This window comes from Mustela nivalis (assembly GCF_964662115.1).
Source record: "Mustela nivalis genome assembly, chromosome: 3".
NCBI lineage: Eukaryota > Metazoa > Chordata > Mammalia > Carnivora > Mustelidae > Mustela > Mustela nivalis.
Genome location: NC_139022.1, coordinates 63,535,729 through 63,555,946, shown reverse-complemented (window position 1 = coordinate 63,555,946; position 20,218 = coordinate 63,535,729). Strand labels below are relative to the sequence as shown.

Sequence of the window (20,218 nt, the reverse complement as noted above, 5' to 3'; positions counted from 1 at the left end):
CCTTAAAATCCCTCCAGCCCCATTCTTCACAGTCTCTCTTTCAAATTCTAATGTCCAGCCCAGCCTTAATGCAGTGTATTGCAGTATGATAGAGCAACAGGGAACTTGTACACCTCAGCGTCCTGACTCTAGGATTTTTCCTTGGTAAGAACTATTTCAGTAGCAGGCCTGACATACATGCTGCTTGACCATTTACCCTTGTTTGGACAACAGACCAGAACTAGAACTTCAGTTTTGAAATCACTTAACTAAGAACTTCATACAGTAAGGAATGATGATGCCCTCATGAAATATTGTATACCATAAGAACCTTGTCTGCTGAAGGTAGAAGAAAGAAATCCAGTAGTCACTATTGGTTAGAGATTTCTCTGTCCCTAATCCCACATTAGGCATAGTATGGTTGCAGAACATAACACTCAAAATCTATTCAGATACTATAATATTTATTGATCATAATCTTCACATGTTTTCTACCCAGTTGTTAATTTGATGATTTTTTTCCACGTATCCAATATGCCTAAAAAAACAAATAACAAAAATAAAAGAATTTCAACTAGTTTTAATGTCTTTGTGGAAAATGTCAAGTAGTTTTAATGTCTTCATCAGAGGTGTTTAAAAAATATTTTTGTACCTCTTCACCTTCATATTTATGGATTAGAAAGATATTTTCCACATTAAGGTAAAGCACACTTACTATAATTAAAACTTTGTACGCTTGCTATATTTTCTATGGGAATTTAATAATGTTTACTGTAGAAGTGATGGTAGAGAACAGTATTCATTCTTTAAAAAATTAATCTTTATACATCCCTAAGTTAGGTAATGGCATTTGATATAATTTAATAATTACAATTTGATCCAACCTGTTTCTTCATTTACAACAAAAAGGACAGTCTTACCTGCTAAAGTTTTTATTGAATATGCCATTTGGATAAATGTAAAGGTTAATTTTATATATAAACACTAGGGGTGGCTAAATCCATCTTTTTTTATAATCCTGTATTCCTGTTAACAGAAATCGCAGAAGCCAGATACTTCCTCATTGGTGTGATGGAATTATTGCCATACTGAAGCACTTGACACTACTGAATAATGTTATTTTAAAAGTTTATTATAAGCTATCCATATATTAAGTCCTGGAGGTTTTGTTTTATTAACTGTTTTCATCATGTGGATGTAAATATGTAGGTATGGATGGGGGAAGAAGGAGAAGGGAAAGAAGGAGAAACAGAGAATAGAGAGGGAGTTAACTTGCTAGGGTTCTCAGGAATACCTTTTAATATGAGCATACCCCGTATTAAATAACTAAGCTTTGCCTCAACAAGTATTCAAAATAAACACTGATAAAAGAAAAGATAATTTAAAATGTTTTACTAATATTTCTCCCATATTAATGTTAGGTCTTCAAACACGAGCTAGCTTATTTATTGACTGGAATTCTTGGAGCAGCGATAGATTATTGGATCTTCCTTGGTCTTAAGAGGGGTAAAAATGTGATGCGACACATGTCTGATGACTTAGGAAGTTATGTTTCCCTTTCGTGTGACGGTAAGTGCATCTGTACTGTGTTTTTCATAGACCTATTGTGTGCTTTTCCTTTAGGCAGTTTGTAATCTTTAACATACGTTCATACAAAGTTTTTGAAAAATACTTGCATATGCACTCATTTGTGTAGGTATGTATACATAGATACACATACATGCAGATATATGTATAAACATGCATACACATGAGTATAAAGTAGGTAAAAATTACTCATAATGAATGCTTTCACACAGATAAACACTTTTTCATCATATTCTTTCTAGTAATTTCTAAGTATTTTTACATAGTTGAACTCATGTAATTTGTATTCTTATTTCCTTCTTAATATTACATGAACATGAGCCTTCACCCCATACACATCATTTATTATTTAAAGTATTATTTTGATGATGATTTCATAAAAGTTGAATGTTACAAAAAATAGTACCTGGAAATAAATCATTATATATATACATATAATAATATTGTTTTCTTTAATCCTATAACTAAAATTATAAGTAAACTACCCTATGCAAGTAAACATTTAACTAGACGAATTTATTTATTTTTATTAATAGACCAATTTAAATCTGTTCTCTATTGATTGAAGAAATAGTTTAGCTTTTTTAGGTATGGTGTTTTGGAATCTTACATGATAAGAACTATTTCTGGTCCCTTTAATACTTGTAATCATTCGAGTAGAAAGCATCTTTTATGTGGGGCAGAGAGCCCAATGCAGGACTTCTCAGGTCTCTTCCTGCATAAGATAATGAAATTCATTGACTCAGAATATTTATGTTATAAAGCCACTTGGATTAATTTGGGTTATATCACTATTTAAAAAACTTTCAGGGGAAAAAAAAATTCGTCCCGTGTAGCTGTTGCTTTATATTTTCCTTATTAAAAAAAGCTGCTACTATTTCTTTCCCATTGAGTCTGGTGATACAACGAGCATGGAAAAAGCAAAAATAAGTAATTTCTATATAATTTTCTCACTCTTTCTCCTCCCCTTCCAATCATCAATTCTGATTTTATTTCCTCTAAAATAAATGGGTGGAGGAGTATTATTTAGGCAATGTGATAATAGAACTCATTTTCATGTGCTTACCTTATGAAAGGTTCTGTTGAACTCTTTTGGTTTCCTAAGTGAAGAGGGCTTCCAAAAGATGTAAGGTACATTCTGAACTTTAAAGTCAGTTTAGGAAACTGTGAATCTTTTTATTTCTTTCTCTCTTATATCCTAACTTCCTAAAATGAACATGTTGTTTAAAACAAGTGAGTTTGTGGCCCTCCAATATAAAAGATCATTTTCATACACTTTAAAAATTTTAGATTGTTAATCTTTTTTGTTACACTTGTGTTTCACTGCATCTAGGTTTTATGTAAAAGAAAAAATTCCTGAATATGCTGTCAATCACTTTAATGCTTTGAAGAGAGATTCTAGAATAGGAATCGAGGATTAAAACTAGGTTCAGGATTTATTCGATGATGCCCTCTGCAAAGAGAGGTCTCTTTTTATACTACTGAAGTTAGAAGATTTTTTATCTAAAGCATTTTATCTTCTTTTTTTTTCTTTTTCATTGAGCTGAGGGGTGATTACTGTTCCTTTTGTGGAGTAGCTGTCCTTTGTTGCATGACTTTTTAACATTTCTTAGCTCAATTCAATTTTCCTTGAGAATCTTTTCTTATTATTTCTTTCACACAATTCCTACTGGGTGGTTCTTTTGTTACTGTTGTTTTAGAAAAGCAAATTTCTGTCATTTGCAAGCATCAGAACTAAACATTCAGCTAAAAGGATTCCCCTGTTTTTATTCCATAATGAAACTTCTTTGAGTTGAGGCACCAGGACAGTATTTAGCAGTGGCTTTATAGACTTCAATGACTTCAGAGTCAATATATTTGTAGGTGTTGTTTCAGGTACGTATTTGGTCACCTTTACGGAAATATAATTTATCTTGTAGTTTAGCCAAATGCAAGAAATACAAGCCTATACTGATTGGGTTCTCCATACATGAGCTTCAATGGTTGCTTCTCTCATATTCTGAATTTTCCTTTACTTTAAAGCAAAGTATTGTTTTCCAGTCTTATTTCCACCTTTCATATGACAAGTGTAAATCCAGCAAGTTTTAGTCTAACTTAAGCTAAATCTAGAATTAATGTTACCATTACAATTCTTTTTTTTTTCCTTTAAAGAATTTTTTAATTTATTTTTGCAAGAGAGGGAGAGAATATAAGCACACATGTGCTTATGAGCCTAAGTTAAGGGGAGGAGGGACAGAGGGAGAAGCAGACTCCCACCCAGGGAATGGGGTTCGATCCCAGGATCCTGACCCAAGCCAAAGACAGACACTCAACCTACTGAGCCATTCAGGCTCCCCACCATTGCAATTTTTTCGACATATTGAGCAATGATTTTGCTTCCCCAGATACATTTGATCATTTAACACTCTAATTGAGATTTAAACTATATTCATGTTTGAAATTATTATTTTTTTTAATTTCTTCTCAAACCACATAAAATTGGTCCCTTAGGCTTCTTAATTTAGCTACAGGTAGGTACTTTTAAAAATTTATTTCTAAAATGGTTCAGTTTACTATCTTTCTAATTTTTTGTTGTTAGTATGTCTTGATTTTTTACCTTTGTCAAGAGAAAAATCAGGTGAACAGTTTGTCTTTAAGAGAGCAGTACCTTTTCTATATAATATGTAAAATTAAAATGTTTATTATGGACTTTATAGTATAATACTTTAATCTGCACAAGTGGACCAGGTATTCTAATAAGTCTTTTTTGTCAGCATGTTGATAGTTTGGTGAAGAACCATTCCTTTTTCTCTATTGCTACCCCTGCCATCCCACCCCACCCCCTTTTCTTTTTTTTTACTATTTTTTGGCATTTTCTTTTTTTTTTCCCCCTTAAGATTGATTGATTTGAGAGGGAGAGAGAGTCCCAAGCAGACTCTGCAGTAGCTGGGTAGCGTGACATAGGGCTCAATTCCACAACCCTGAGATCAGGACCTGAGCTAAAACCAAGAGTTCGTCACTTAACCCACTGAGCTACGCAGGTGCTCCTCTTTGTATTATTCTTTAGCTCAGTTACTATTTTTTGCTTTTCCTAAGTCACTAGTAAAAATGTTATAGTTTGACTGTTACATGACATCCAAATGAAGATAATGGTCCATTTTTCTCATTTATGGCCAAGAGTACATTCTTGGGTTGTTTTGTTGTTGTTGTTGTTTTAATTTAAATTTTTTTTCAGTGTTCCTAGATTCATTGTTTATGCACCACACCCAGTGCTCCAGGCAATACGTGCCTTCCTTAATACCCACCACCAGGCTCACCCAACCCTGCATCCTTCTCCCCTCCAAAACCCTCAGTTTTTTTCTCAAGAGTCCAGAGTCTCATGGTTTGTCTTCCCTCCAATTTCCCCCAACTCACTTCTCTTCAACTCCCAATGTCCTCTGTGATAGTCCTTATGCTCCACAAGTGAAACCATATTGACTCTTTCCGCTTGACTTAGTTCACTCAGCATAATCTCCTTCAGTCCCGCCATGTTGATACAAAAGTTGGGTATTCATCCTTTCTGATGGAAGCATAATACTCCGTTGTATATATGGACCATATCTTCTTTATCCATTTGTCTGTTGAAGGCATCTTGTCTCTTTCCACAGTTTGGCGACTATGGCTGTTGCTGCTATGAACGTTGGTACAGATGGCCCTTCTTTTCACTACATCTGTATCTTCGGGATAAATAGCCAGGAGTGCAATTGCAGGGTCACAGGGTAGCTCATTTTTGTTTTTCTTAGTGCAAAAGTATAAAATTCATATTGTGATGCTACTCAGATTCAAATCTATTAATTTTAATTTAGTAAAACTATTGTTAGTTTTGTAGAAAATTAAGGCAGAACATCTTTCACTAGGTAAGTAAAATCCTTTCTCCTTTCCATCAGATCTCGTGTCTGTCAACCCACATTGACGCTATTCTCTTTTATTTCTGAACACTTTGAACAGAAAGTTTTCTTATCTCCTTTTCTGTATTTTAAGATAAAGTGATCTGAAAGGGGTATTTTTATGGCCAATTGAAATTCCTGGTAAATTGGCTTAAACTAAGGGTTTGCAAATTTTTGTGTGTGTGGTACCACATAGTAAGTATTGTTGGCTCTACAGACTCACAGTCTATCCTCAGCTCTGTAGCTGTAGGAAGAGCAGCCATACACAATATGTAAATGGACATGGCTGTGTTCCAGTAAAACTTTATTTATAAAGATAGACAACAAGACATTGTTTTCTAACAAACTTCTCCTGTTTTTAGTGGAAAGAAAACATGTCATCACAATCTACAGTAAGATTTTTGATATCTTTAGAGAACTTTAATAAAGCTTCTTATGCCCTTCTTCAAATATGTCATTATCCTGATAGTTTTTCAAAATCTTTATTCACTTTTATTTTTTAAATCCCTATTATAATCCCTCTGCATGCTTCAGGCCTCTTTCATCAGTATTTTTTCGTAATTTTACTAAGGATCTCATCAAAATGTTTCTATTCTCTTCCTTTATTCAGCAATTTTTTATTTCCACTCTACCAGGCGTTGGTCTAAATGCCATGTACACTGGAAGGAGGTGAAACAAAACATGGTTCTTAAATTTTTGGAGCTTTTGGTGGAAGAAATGGACAACAAGTAGATGCAAATAAATCATTAAAAATACCAAGTGAGGGGCACCTGGGTGGTTCAGTGGGTTAAGCCTCTACCTTCCATTCAGGTCATAATCTCAGGGTCCTGGGATCAAGCCCTACATCGGGATCTCTGTTTGGCAAGGAGCCTGTTCCACCCCCCACACCTGCCTCTCTGCCTGTTTGTGATCTCTGTTTGTCAAATAAATAAATCTTTAAAAAAAAAAAAAAAGTCAAGTGATTCAAACAAAGGCCAGGTGTTGAGATGAGTGAACTTACACTTTATACTAGGTAGTCGAGGAAAGCAGTCCTACAGGATAAGTAGGAGTTGGGCAGAGTCACGGAAACATCTCCCATTAGTAAACACAACATTTGCCAAAACTGAGAAAGGAAAAAATGGAGCCTGTGTGAAATCTTACAGTAGCTGGCTGCTGGCAAGGTGCAAGGAAAAGAGTAAAATAAAGGCAAAGAAAGAGTTGAGGAGTTAGAAGCCATTTTAATGAGGAGTGGCATGATGTAATAAACTTTTGAAAAGCTGATCTAGGTTTAGCTCTCTACAGTTAATGGTCTCTGCCATTCATTCATGCATTCATGTACCTTTCAAATACTAAATGTTTGTTATTTGCAAGTCAGTAGCCTATAACCTGTGAGGGATTAAAAAATGATCCTGTCCTTAAAGGGCTTACAGTCCTGTGGCTTAGTTTCTTGTGTTCTATTTTTCATCTGTTTATTATTCCCTTTAAATGCATTATCTGGTAAAATGTGGATCCTTTATGATTTTAGTGTTTTCTGGTTTTGTTTTTTTTTTTAAGCTATCAAATGCTCTTTCTGGATGAATAAGTTCATTTGGATCATCTCTTTTGAACTGTACAGTGAAAGTTATTTCTACTTTCTTTTTGCCTCCGCTTAGAAGTGATAAGTTAAGAGATTAATAGGTTGTTGTAAAGGCTATGATGATAGGCTTTTAAAAAAAATGTGTAACCAGACATTTTATGTTCAAAAGAATTGTTTCAGAATAGAAAAATTTTTTGCGAACCACATATCAGATGAGGGGTTATGGGGTATCTAGGTAGCTCAGTTGTTAAGTATCTGCCTTCAGCTACTGTCATGATTCCAGGGTCCTGAGATCAAGCCCTGCATCGGGCTCCCTGCTCATTGGGAGGCCTGCTTTTCCAAACTCTCTCATTCTTCCCACTTGTGTTCCCTCTCTCACTGTCTCTGTCAAATAAATAAACGAAATCTTGGGAAAAAAAAAAGTGAGGGGTTAATATTCAAAATATACAAAGAACTAACAAAACTTAATAGCAGACAAACAATTTTTTAAAATTTGGGCAGAGGAGCTAAATAGACATTTTTCCAAAGAGGACATCAAAATGGCTAACAGGCACATGAAAAGATGCTCAGCATCACTAATCACCAGGAAGATGCAAATTAAAATGACAGTGACATAACGCCTCATCAGTTAGAATGGACATTATCAAGAAGACAAGAGCTGATGTGTTTAAAAGGATGTGTTTAATAAAAGGAGGATCTTTATGCACTGTTAGTAGAAATGTAGAATAAATAGTCCAAATATAATGAATGATAATATGGAGGTTCCTCAAAAAATTAAAATTGATCTACCATACAGTTAAGCAATACCACCTTTGGGTTCATACCCAAAGGAAGTGAAAACAGCATTTTGATGAGGTTTAGCACACCCTTTGTCACAGCATTATTCACAATAGCCAAGATACGAAAAAACCCAAATGCCTGTCATTGGATGAATAGATAAAAAAGATGTGGTATACCTACACAATGAAATATTATTCAGCCATGACAAAGGAGGATATTCATTTGAAACAACATTGATGGACCTTGCATGCATTATGCTAAGTGAGATAAGTCACACAGAGAGAGACAAGTACTGTATGATACTGCTAACATGAGGGATCTTAAAAGTCAAACCTGTAAAACCAACACTACCACCTACAACAACAACAACAACAAGAGTGAAATTGATGTGGTGTGATGTTGGGGTGCTGGAGCAAATGGTCCACAAAGAATTCTTGAGACTTCTTCGGTGCAAAAAGATGTTTTTGTTTTGGTTTGGTTTTTTTAAACACAGGGATCTTACCTTGGACAGAAAGAGCTTCCCTGGGGTTATAAGGACGGATTGATTATATAGTTTTAAGTTGGGAGGGGTTAAGGATAGAATTTAAGTCTCTAAGGGATTTGGAAGCAAGGTTTTTAAGATCTTGAGGGGCTAGCTGTTTAGGAAAAGGTTATTCGTTTACTACAGTCTAGTAAAACTTTAGTCATGAGACCCTTCAGATGTTTATCAGTGAGCCATATGTTTGGAGGATGATTGCTAACATACATGTTTTTTGGGGGGGGGGATAGAGATAAAGGAAGTTTCCAAAGGGATTTTATATGTTAAAGAAGAATTAGAGGATCCTGGAAGTTGGGCTAATGTCTAGCTAAGGTTGTCTTTTGCCTCCGGCAAAGCATTAACATTGAGGCAATTGAGTTCCTTGAGGAAGGTCACTCTGCCTATCTCAACTACTTGTCAGTGGGCTACAAAGGAAATTTAATTTCTCTTATACATTTATTTTGCATTTGTTCTCCACATCAAAATGGTGGTTACTATAGGATGGGAAGTGGGAGGTAGGATTGATTTGTGTTTAGGGGTACAAACTTAAAAAGAGTAGTAAATAAGCCATAGAGATCTAATATACAGTATAATGAATCCAGATAATATACTATAATGATGTTATATAATAAATGTTACTTCAAAGGCAGTCATGTTACAGTACGTAAATGTATCAAAGTGACTTGGCTGTACACCTTAAATTTATAAAATGTAACATGTCAAGTTGATTAAAATCTTCTGATTATCATTCTTCAGTTTATGCAGTTTCAGTAATACTTATAGTCTGGTAGGTTGTGAGTAGTCAGTTGTAACAAAAGGTTATAAATAACTCCTTTCTATTTTCCAGTTCTTATAGATTATATTGCAGTTGAGGCCATTTTGGAAAGGATTATTTGAATTCAGCAATCTCCTGTCTTTGTGGGATTAATTGGATCTACTTAACATCTGACTGGAGCCATTTGCCCAGATGGCAGTGTGCCTCAAGGCAAGAACGTCAGGTCTTTAGGCAAGGCAGAGTTTCTAACTTAGCCTGGGCACTTTCTAGATTTTGGGCTGGATAATTCTTTATTTCTGGGGACTCTCCTGTGAACTGTGAATTGTAGGGAATTTAGTAGTTTCCAAGGCTTTGACCACTGGATGCCCTTGTTGTGACAACCAAACCTTGCCAAATGTTCCCTGGGGGGAAATTCTCCACCCACTTAGGCCATTCTTTTTCATTGCTCCCCCTCTTTTAATCTCCTCCCCCGCAGTTGAACAGATCAAACAATCAAGGACTGCAAGGATATCATCCCTTAGCCTTTTGGTAAAACGTCTGAATAGGAAAGAACTTTAATTGGTTGTCAGGTGTCTTTTAGCCTAAAGAAACACAGCCCCTGACTACAGAGGTCAGGTTTTATACTTTATATTGATAATTAGTTTATCAATCTGTTCAATTTTTAAAATGCATTTAACCTGTTATGTTTATTTTGCTAATTTTATTGACTTTTCCTAGTTCTTATTTTTCCAGTGTTAGTAGTGATAGGGGAACCGAAGATGATACTCCAAAATGTGCCACCTTGGCATGTGGATTAATTTGAGCTAAAGACAGTTGAAGACCGATAGACTTCAGGAAGAGCAAAAGTTTTTCCTCCCCTACAGTTGACCACAGAGAGAGTAATTTTACTGCTTCCTCTGGGGCTGCTCATTTTGAGATCCTGGGACCATTGACAGAAAGCCAGCAGAAGGTAAGAATTCTTACCATGTCAGTGTCCCAGATCTCTGCCTATGTGGTCCGGTGGAAACAAGAATGGTGAGAGCCCTCTTTTTCCGTTTCTAAATACAGATTAGCAGAAGGAAGTATTTGTGAAACTAGGTCCTTGTGTATAGTGACTCTGTTCAAGGTCTGTTATGAGTAGTCTTGATTTTTATGGATCATTTTCCTCCCAGAGATGGTCACTGTTTTTCTTTGTCTTTCTGCTGTGTTGTTGGTCATAAGGAAGAAAACCATAGGGTGTAACACAAGCATAAACCCCATAAACCTACTTTTTTGAACCACTGGCCGCACAGACTGGTGAGTTCATAGTTCTCATCAAATGGTGTATGTTTAGACAAACTTAGTTGTGCATCAACATGCACATAAGGTAAAGTCAGCGCAAAATTGAGGGGCTCAGGTCAAGCATTTAAAGGCTATTAGAGTACCCACTGCCTAACTCAGGACTCCCATATTAGGATAAATTGCCCTAGAGCAGGTTAGATTGAAACTAGGTCACCCACCAACCTCAAGGCAATTTCTGTGCCATGAGATACTTGGTAAAAAACGCGCAATTCCCCAAAATGAACATCCCTACTCTGGCTCTGAGAGACCCAAATCTCAGTTAGTGTACATGTAAGAGAAACTGGATGAGGTTTTCTTTTTGTCTTGTTCTATGTCCTGAGAGCTTGACTCAAGTGAGAATATTCTTCCATCGTTTCTGCCAGCTGGAAGGTGCACATACCAGCATGGTGATTGGTGGCCAGTTGAATAGACTAGGGTTCCAAGACATGAAGTCATAAGTAGCACTCCCTTTGTCTGACTGTGCAAGCTGTGCGGAGAGTTTGTCATGAGAGGCCCTAGTCCAGAAGAGGCCTTGGTCATCTCAACCTGTGTTGTTTTAGTACTGCTAGAAAGTCCCATTCCAGTAGCATCTGCCCATTTTCACAGATTAGCATGTCTGACTGGAGTCACTGTTTTCACTATACCTTTTTTACTCTTAACAACCAAGGTAGACTCTGAATGATCTTCTTGGATCATGGGGGTTGCATCTTGTGTACGTTGCCTCTTGTGTCCCTTGCCTCTTGTGTCTATGGTAAAGATTGATTCTTTTTTTTTTTTAATGATTTTATTTATTTATTTGACAGAGAGATCACAAGTAGGCAGAAAAGCAGGCAGAGAGAGGGGAGAAGCAGGCTCCCTGCTGAGCAGAGAGCCCAACTCAGGGCTTGATCCCAAGACCCTGAGATCATGACCTGAGCTGAAGGCGGGGCCCAACCCACTGAGCCACCCAGGTGCCCCGTAAAGATTGATTCTAAGCATGGAAAGTTGCTTCTGGATCTTTCCACAAAAAGGTTTACGGGTTTGAATTGCTATTAAGATTAGTATAAGATCCCTCATGTCAATGGACAGGCAATAAATCCTTTGTAATACAAAAATATACAATTGGTTGTATATAAAAGGAAAAATTTTAGAGTGCTTTTGTCTTAAACACAGTCATCTTATTGGTACCGTGTAAAGACCAGATTTTAAAAGAGAGATCCACAAGAATATAAAAGCTAACCTTAGGGACTCCCTTAATAAGATTAAAGAAGAGAAATTCAAACAAAAATTAAAGTCCACATCCCATATGAATTTCCCATCTTAAATTTTAGCCCCATCTCAGCAGATTTCTTAACTTCCCAAATTGCCCTGTCTTCCCCCAAAATTCCTTAAACACCCAGGTACCTGTATTTCCTTCTACTAAAAGATTTACCTACAGCTTTCCAGCCTCATCTGGAAGCTCAGAGTGTACTGAGGCTAGGAAGTAAATTTAAGCAGCAGCACCTGTTAGGAGCAGTAGGCCTCCTTTGCAATTTCTTAAAATTCCTCCTAATTCAAAGTGGGTCTGTAAAAAGGGGGGGCTAGCCACTGCTAGCTTCAGGCCTTCCTGTGCAGTGTCCCTTGAGGATGTTCATGACCCATGAACACCAGTAAATCTTTTATATAATAAAGCCCTCTTTCCTCTACTTTCAGAAGACCTACCAAATTTAGTGAACAGAAATATTAGTAGCCATTCACAACTCCACTAGGGTGGACCTTGATTAGCTGCAAAAGAGTATTCTCCAGACCCATAGTTGTGCTGTAGTTAACTGACAAGCCATCTTAGGAAAAACCCTTAGGAAAAATCCCTCTCTCTGAGGAAACAGGACCAGAGTATCTCTTAGACCCTTTTACAGATGATCAGCTGACGGCCTAAAGGCTAATGTTCAGGGTCTCACAGAAGCAACAATAGAGTCTTTTTCCCCTAAGATGAATTGGTCCAAGGTTGGATTGTGCAATCAGAAGGACTTTGAGTTTTAAAACATTACAGAAAATTTACCAAGGGTATATTGCACTAAACCCTTAAACTGTAGATACAGAAATCCTTAGGTTTCTATCTTAGTTGGAAATCTTTTCCATGATATCTTACAGATCTTTGCAAAACCAGAAATGAAGCCCTAGAAAAAATTACCGTCCCCCAGATCTTCCCTATAAATCTTAAAATGCTGGTAGATATGGTAAAACATCGGAACATTAAAAATAGAATTGTCCTGCACTTAAGAAAAGGAAAGAAAAATTTGAATAGCACTCACCCTACGTTCCTGACAAACCATAGGCATATATGCCCCAAATCTCCATTCTGGAGAAAACTTGGATACTTGGTGTGTTTGCAATATGAATTTTCAACAGCCACATAACTCTAAGAACTAAGATCCATTCTTTGAAATGTAAACTTTAGGGAGAAGTTTTTTTTATCTGAAGGAATAAGCAAAAGAACTATTTGTAAATAAAGCTAATAAAAAATCTTAAATATCATCTCCATAAATACTGAAGAGCTTTAGTCATCTGAGCAGGTGAATTTAACTTATTCCAACTGTCAAAACAAAATTTGGATCCAGCTGCTCTTTTATAAACTAATGAGTTTTACATTATCATGCCTATCTCATGACTAAATATTTAAAACCTGTGAGGGCTGTTTGCAGGTGTGTGGGGGCCGGGGTGGGTAGGTAGATGTGTAATATTATTCTACCTCTGGATAGTATTGCTAAAATTATAAAAAGAACTCTACATTAAATAATCTTAAAATTCTCAGAAATACATCAGACTAATGCAAATGCCTTTAAAGTCCACATAATCTGGGAAAGTATTTAGTATTAAAGCTAGTTTAAGTTCACTGGTTTAATTACAATAAACATGTCTTTAAAATTGCCAACATTGAATATAATGCAGACATATAATTTTTACTCTACCTGACTTTATTAGTGAAATAAGTTCACATTATCTTTTTAAAAAAAGTTGTGAGCAAGAAAAATAGGTTGGTTGATGCCTGGCTTTGTCTAATGTCTTAAGATAGTTTCATGGGTAATCTAAACATAATTGTTGGAAAAAAGTGATTTAGGCAGATGTAAATGGGGTAATAGTTTTTAGGTGAGTTTTTCTACAGTAGTTTTGTTTTATGGTATGTGTAATTGAGTAGCTTTTCCAAATCTCCTTGGTAACTTCTTAAACCCTTAGAGTTTTACTAAGTCAAGTTAAATGATAGAAATTCATCATTGAATACCTAGATCATTTCTAAATTGATGAAATAGTGAAACATAAAAACATAAAAACCTGCTTAAAGGTTTTTCCACTTCTGGTTTCCTTTTACAGAGGAACTAAAGATATTTGGTGTGTTAGTGAACTTGTCTTTTGTCTCTTTGACACATTTACTAAGCGGAACAGTATACTTCCAGAGATTGTAGAATGTATTCAAAATTTGTTGGTAATACCACAATTGTCTATTTCCTAAGTTTTACTAGAAATTAAATATTCTGAGAGTTAAGAATTATAATTAATATATGTAATCAAAAACTATTGGAAATAATAGGGGAAATAACTGCATTCAAGGAAAGTAAGTTGAATTTTTTACTAAAAGAAGGTAAGAGGTATGGAGATGTGTTTTTGGTAAGGAAGAAACAAATACGGTTTTGTTTTTTTTTAATGTATCAAAAAAGGAAACATCAAATTTAATTTAAAAGAAAACAAACTCAGAAATTGTCTGAGAAAACAACAGAACAAATTAATTCCTGAAAAAAGAGTTCTGCATCTTGGCGATCACATTTATTGAAAGCATTGGAAAAAAAAAAAATTAAAATGCCGGTTAGTGTAAGAATGTTTGAGTTATCTGTAAATCAACTCATTTCAGGAGTGGAAGAATCCTTGGTCACTTCTTAATATCAAAATTTACGCAGGTTTCTCTTTTGAATGTCTTCTACGTTTAAAGAGGCAGTTATACAAAAACTCCTATATTCCAGACACGATAAATTCTTTGTTTCAGCCAACTCTTAATGGAGGGGCAACTAGTACAACACCATCTCCCCGGACAAAAAGCATCGGAATATTCCGTTTTGTTGATTTATATATCTCTTCGTATGTTTCCTCATCAATTTCTATAGTAGTCACAGTTTCTTCCACATCTCCCAATATCATATTTAAATGCTGATCATAAGCATGTAATCTGCCTCGAAGCTCTCTGTCATTTCTCATTTTCACATAAATTCACTCATCTAGGCTGAGCCTGATGAGATCCAGGGGCTCTTCTACGGTATTGGTGGTTTGTTGCTGGTCCACGTCGTCCGCCATGTTTCAAACCCTGAAACAAATAGTTTTGTCTTCATTGTTTCATAATGTGAAGGAGAAAGAATTTTACCTTGTGTGCTCAGATTGGCTAAAATTAAAAGTATTCATTGTCATTCTTTTAAATAATCTTTTTGTTTTTTTAAGATTTTATTTATTTGACAGAGAGAGATCACAAGTAGTCAGAGAGGCAGACAGAGAGAGAGGGGGAAACAGGCTCACTGCTGAGCAGAGAGCCAGATGCGGGGCTCCTTCCCAGGACCCTGAGATCATGACCTGAGCTAAAGGCAGAGGCTTAACCCACTGAGCCACCCAGGTGCCCCTTAAATAATCTTTGATATCAATAATGTACTTTATCTTTAAGTAAGACTAAAAGTATTCTTTTTTTTTTTTTTAATTTTTTATTTTTTATAAACATATATTTTTATCCCCAGGGGTACAGGTCTATGAATCGCCAGGTTTACACACTTCACAGCACTCACCAAAGCACATACCCTTCCCAATGTCCATAACCCCACCCCCCTTCTCCCAACCCCCCTCCCCCCAGCAACCCTCAGTTTATTTTGTGAGATTAAGAGTCACTTATGGTTTGTCTCCCTCCCAATCCCATCTTGTTTCATTGATTCTTAAATATGCTAAAAGGACAGTGTTTTCATGGAAGATCTGTTTGCTTTTGATAATGTAAAAGGTTTTTCTTCACCTTTAAAATAATCTGCCTAGAAAACAAAGATTCACTGTATTATCAAAATAATTTCTTATGTTGTCTTTGTCAAATCTTTGATTATGTAAGAAAATAGTCTTTTCTTAAGAGCTAAGGTTTTGTTTTTTGTTTTGTTTTTTTTCCCCAGCTAAATTTCTATATTTGAGTGCAAAGTTTTTGTCACTTTTGTGAAATTATTTCACAGTGGCTTATGATCCTGTTTGACCAGGTGTTGTAAAATTTTTTGATATTCTTGACAAACTTCCCCAAATCAAATTCTAAATGACGTCTTTTTTTACTTTGAATTAAATTTGGGATTTTGCAGAGGATGTCTAGAATATTATAAAAGGTCTGTTCTCTCTCCTTGTCAAATGAGTGATTTTAAACTAATTAGATTTAATCACATGGGGAAATATTGTCAAATAAGAAGTAATACCTAAGCCTTCTTTATGTTGTATTTATATAGGTGTATGTAAGTGTTCCAAAAATAATAGAAAATTCCCAGATATCTGATACGCCCTGGTGTATGTTATCACTTGTAATTCTACCTATCATTTTGAGGAGTATGCCACAGAAGTAACCAAATTTTCTTGTTAATTGAATTGTAATGAACTCTTAACAGACCCTTAACCACAGCCACTTTTAAGTCTGTTGTTTACAGAGTGTTATTGCTCTTCTCTGTTGCCTTTGCGAATACATTTCATCCTCCGAGAGATTCATGGAGATGACTCTGACAAATACTCTAGAATACATGTTTCTGATCATTTTAAGATCATAACATTTAACTGGGTAAGAATTTGCACAACTCCGATGAAGAAACATAGCTTCATAAAACTGCAAAGATTAAGATCAACCAGAATTAATTTTATGAGACTGAATGAACTACTGAGAATGATAATTTTTATGACTTTGTTTGCAACATTACTGGGTAAACTTTTAAGGAAACTTTACAACAAATTGGTAAAGTATACTATCCTTTGTAAACAAAGATGAAGTGTGTACTTTCCTCCCTACCTGATCTCTCTGGAAGTCAGAAGCTTCTCAGCATTCTTATTTTCATGGCAGTATAGCTATTTGCATAAGTTCAATAAGAGTCTGTTCTCCTTAAAACAGGACACAATTGGAAACATTGATTGTATTGCCAAAACTTTTGCTGAAATGTCATATTTGAGAATGTGCCTAGAATCAGATATGACCAGACAGCTTTAAGGAACTAAAGCTGACTTCATGGAGCCATTAAATCCCTTTGGAAAAACAGCCTGGTACCTTGCTTTCAGGGTCCCAGCAGCCTTACCAGGTAAACAAGGTCACTTGCTGGCAGGCTCAGAAATCTGGATGTTTGGGAGACCTCAAGAAAAGAGGAGTTTATCCCCATCTGTAGGTATAACAGACAAAATCTGATGAAAGAACCTTGACTTGGCTTCCTATTCTCAAGATCTTCTGAAAATTCAGTCTGAGGGGTGCCTTTTTGGCTCAGTTGGTAGTTCATACAGCTCTTGATCTAGGGGTAATGAATTCAAGCCCCACACTGGGTGTAGAGATTACTAAAAAAAAAAAATACACAAAACTTAAAAAAAGTTTAAGATTCATTATGAAAAGTTCCAACAAAGCAGATTTAGAAGAGCCTATATGATCAGTAACTATTCTTGCTGCACTTATGTAAATAATCAGGCCAAGTTTACTGAAACTGAACTTAATTTTCAAATGACTTAGTCTTACTGTGGTTGAAATTGATTAAATGGAGGGGACTGTAGAGAGAAAAATTGTTTCAGTACTATACATGTTTACGGATATCAAATTCTATTGCTGTTCATCGTTTTTGAGGTCTTGTTTTCTGCCCATAAACTGGAGTAGATCCTGAATTCTTCTAGTGCCTCCATTATTTGGCTATAACTGTTCAAACTGACACTTCTAAATTTTCTTCCACCTTTCTGACTTGGAAACTCTGAGAACTGAAACTCCCCTCTTCCAGAAGCTGTGCAAGCAAAAGCTGGGCAACTAGAGAAATTACCACAGCAGCTTATGCATGGACTGTCTTTATGCCTGTTGCTGTGTGGTGCCTCAGAAAACTCACCAGAGACCGTGAAATTGCAAACCATGAAAATCTTTCAGATTAACATTGCCTGCCCTTATTATACCTGAAGATGTTTTGAGCTAGACATGTACAAATCCTGACTGGCTGCCTTCAGAACTTAGAGATTTAGATTATAGTCTGCCCCAACCATTAGCATTTGCTATTCTTTTGCTTCCATAGAAATAACTCTTAGTAAATTCCTGATATTTTATACAATGTGGACCTAACTTTGGGAGCCCACCAGCATCACTACGTCCTGAAAAGAGACACAGCTCTTTTAATTGAGCTGACCCTTTCTCAGGGCTAAGATACTGGTTCAATGAGATGGAGCAATCTACCAGCTCAAATTCTACAATGTGAAACTTCTTGGGAAGTTCCAAAGGCAGAAATGAAGCAGAATATGCCACCCCAGAATGTGCCATGTTAGCATGTGGGTTATTTTGAGCTGAAGACAATCAAGGATCTTAAGACTCTTTGTTATTCCCTAAACTGCCTAAAAGAATTTAGATAGAGGGACTGGTCCAGGAAGAGAGCCATCACCAGAGATAACTACAAAATGTATAAGATAGATGTGGTAAGCTAGGTCAAGTTTGGCAGAGCCTGTTTGTTCAGATTACTCTCTGTGTTTCATTGTATTTTACATAGCATGTCAAATACTTGTTAACCAAACATTTGCTTTTCTCATCTTCCTAAAAATTGTCTTCCTTTCCTTTGAAGCCCCAGACCCCAACTCTCATTCTCCTTAACTCAGGAGGGCATATAAACTTCACTTACCTGTCTTTGAACCTTTCATGTCTGTAAGGCTCCCATATGAAAGGAATTAAATTTGTTTTTCTCCTATTAATCTGTCTTATATCAGTTTAATTAATAGACCAGCCAAAAGAACCTAGGAGGACAGAGGAAAAAATTTTTCTTCCCTCTAGTAGTGAATCTGCTGTGCTGTATAACATCACAACTTTTTTCTGCTGTCTGTTTTAGTTTTAGCTCTTGTAGTGTCTTATTGATTGGTCTTATTTATTCTTTATGGTCCACTTTATCATCCATTCTGTTACTTATGCAGAAAGTATCAATGGAGAGTTCATAACAGCAAATAGATTATTTTACATGACAAATAGTCATTCCAGTTTTTCATTACTCTCAGTTCTTTCGTATATGCAGAACTTGAGGTTTTGGGGAGAAGAGATTTAGGCTCTTGGTGTTCTTTGGGTTTTGTTATTTAAAATTTTAGTTCCCTCCCCTTAATTCCTGTAGTAGAGTGGGTATAAACTTCTAAGGAAGTCCTTACACATTCTCTTGTCTTAAATTTTCCTTTCCTGTACATTTATTCCTCCTCTGCAGTGATAGGATTCATGGATGTTGTTGGGGGAGAGGGTCTGATTTCTTTCTTCCTGTCAAATTAAATAACATGTGTGTCCATTAAAAAAAATTAGTATTTGTTGGTAAAAGACACAACCCTTTGTGGGAAAAGATCTTTAACATTAATCAGAAAATAAAGTAATACACGGACCTGTACCCCTGGGGCTAATAATGTATTATATGTTAATTAAAAAAATTTTTTTTAATTTAAAAAATTAAAAAGATACAGTAATTAAAACCCCATACCTATTTATTCATATATTATCTATTGATTCATGTGTGTATGTATCTAATTTCAAGATTTCTGTTTAAAATAAAAAGAAATGATTGTTTCAAATATGAGAATATGTGCCATAATTTTTTTTTTCTTAAAAGACAAAGAATAAGAGTATTAACCCTTATGGGGGTTGAAAATTATGGGGCTGAATCCTACTGGTATAAGAATCATCATTTGAATAAATAAAAACCCATGCAGAAAATATTCTATAGACAGAACTTTTATAGGGTATAGCGGTAACTGTATTTACTTCTGTTTTGTCCAGACTTTTCTTCACAGGAATTAGAGATTTTCATTTGTTCCTTTTCCTCCTCCTGGCTTCAAATGTTTGTTGCAGAGGCAGTCTTTAAAAAGTTGTGTTTTCAGAGTTCCATCAGTGTTTCTTCTGAGCCACTCTCTCTTCAGAAAATGGTAAGACCACTCTATTCTTCTAATTGCCAAGAAGTGAGTTCATAAATTCAACTTTAAATGTGTTTTGTGATTTCTAATAGTTGGACAGAAATTGTTAACCTTAAATCTTTCAAATTTATGTAAATCTTTGTAATCTTTCAAATCTATGTAAGACTGGTTATTTTTCAGTACCCAAAATGAAGTGTAATTAGTGATAGAAATTTTAATTACTTGAGAGTAGTTAAGGCTTGATATCAGAAAAACAATGCAGAAACTTTGTTTCCTAATCATTTGCCGTAGCACATAAGATAATTATTTTGAAAAGATCTAGATTCAGAAAATTTTTATGTAGTATTTAATGGTATTTAAAAAGCAAAATTTGTAAATGATGCCAAAGGTTATATGTTTTTATCTTTATATATACATATGTAAACTGCATGTGACTCAAAGTTTTCCAGTTTTATCTTGGCCATCTTTGATTACTATCTACTGTCTTCAGCATTTTATTCAACAAATGAGAAATATGCTTGTTTATTAGTCGGATTGGGCAAATACTGTTTTGCAGCAATCTTTTGTCCTTAACAACTTTTGCTCTTCTTAGTCCACTCATTCCAGACTTGTTTTCTGTCGAAGGAAGGCATTACCAAAATGGAAATGACAAAATACAGGTTGTACATAAACCATAAATATTTAAAATATGCAAATGAACCATAACAAGTTGGGCATTAGAC

At 35.5% G+C, this 20,218-nt stretch overlaps 1 protein-coding gene and 1 pseudogene across 2 annotated transcripts in view; one reads left to right on the top strand and one right to left on the bottom strand.

Moving 5' to 3' along the window:
- The window catches only part of SLF1 (SMC5-SMC6 complex localization factor 1), a 76,043-nt gene that overhangs the window by 48,326 nt on the left and 7,499 nt on the right, over positions 1 to 20,218 (top strand). Inside the window, exons 15-16 of the mRNA XM_082723962.1 lie at positions 1,401 to 1,548; positions 19,363 to 19,508. Of these exons, the coding sequence (XP_082580088.1) occupies positions 1,401 to 1,548; positions 19,363 to 19,508 (294 nt within the window). The remainder of the gene's footprint in view (positions 1 to 1,400; positions 1,549 to 19,362; positions 19,509 to 20,218) is intronic.
- LOC309862204 (U6 snRNA-associated Sm-like protein LSm3 pseudogene) lies at positions 14,156 to 14,711 on the bottom strand (annotated as a pseudogene). Its single transcript has one exon. The product of its transcript is annotated as a U6 snRNA-associated Sm-like protein LSm3 pseudogene (transcript).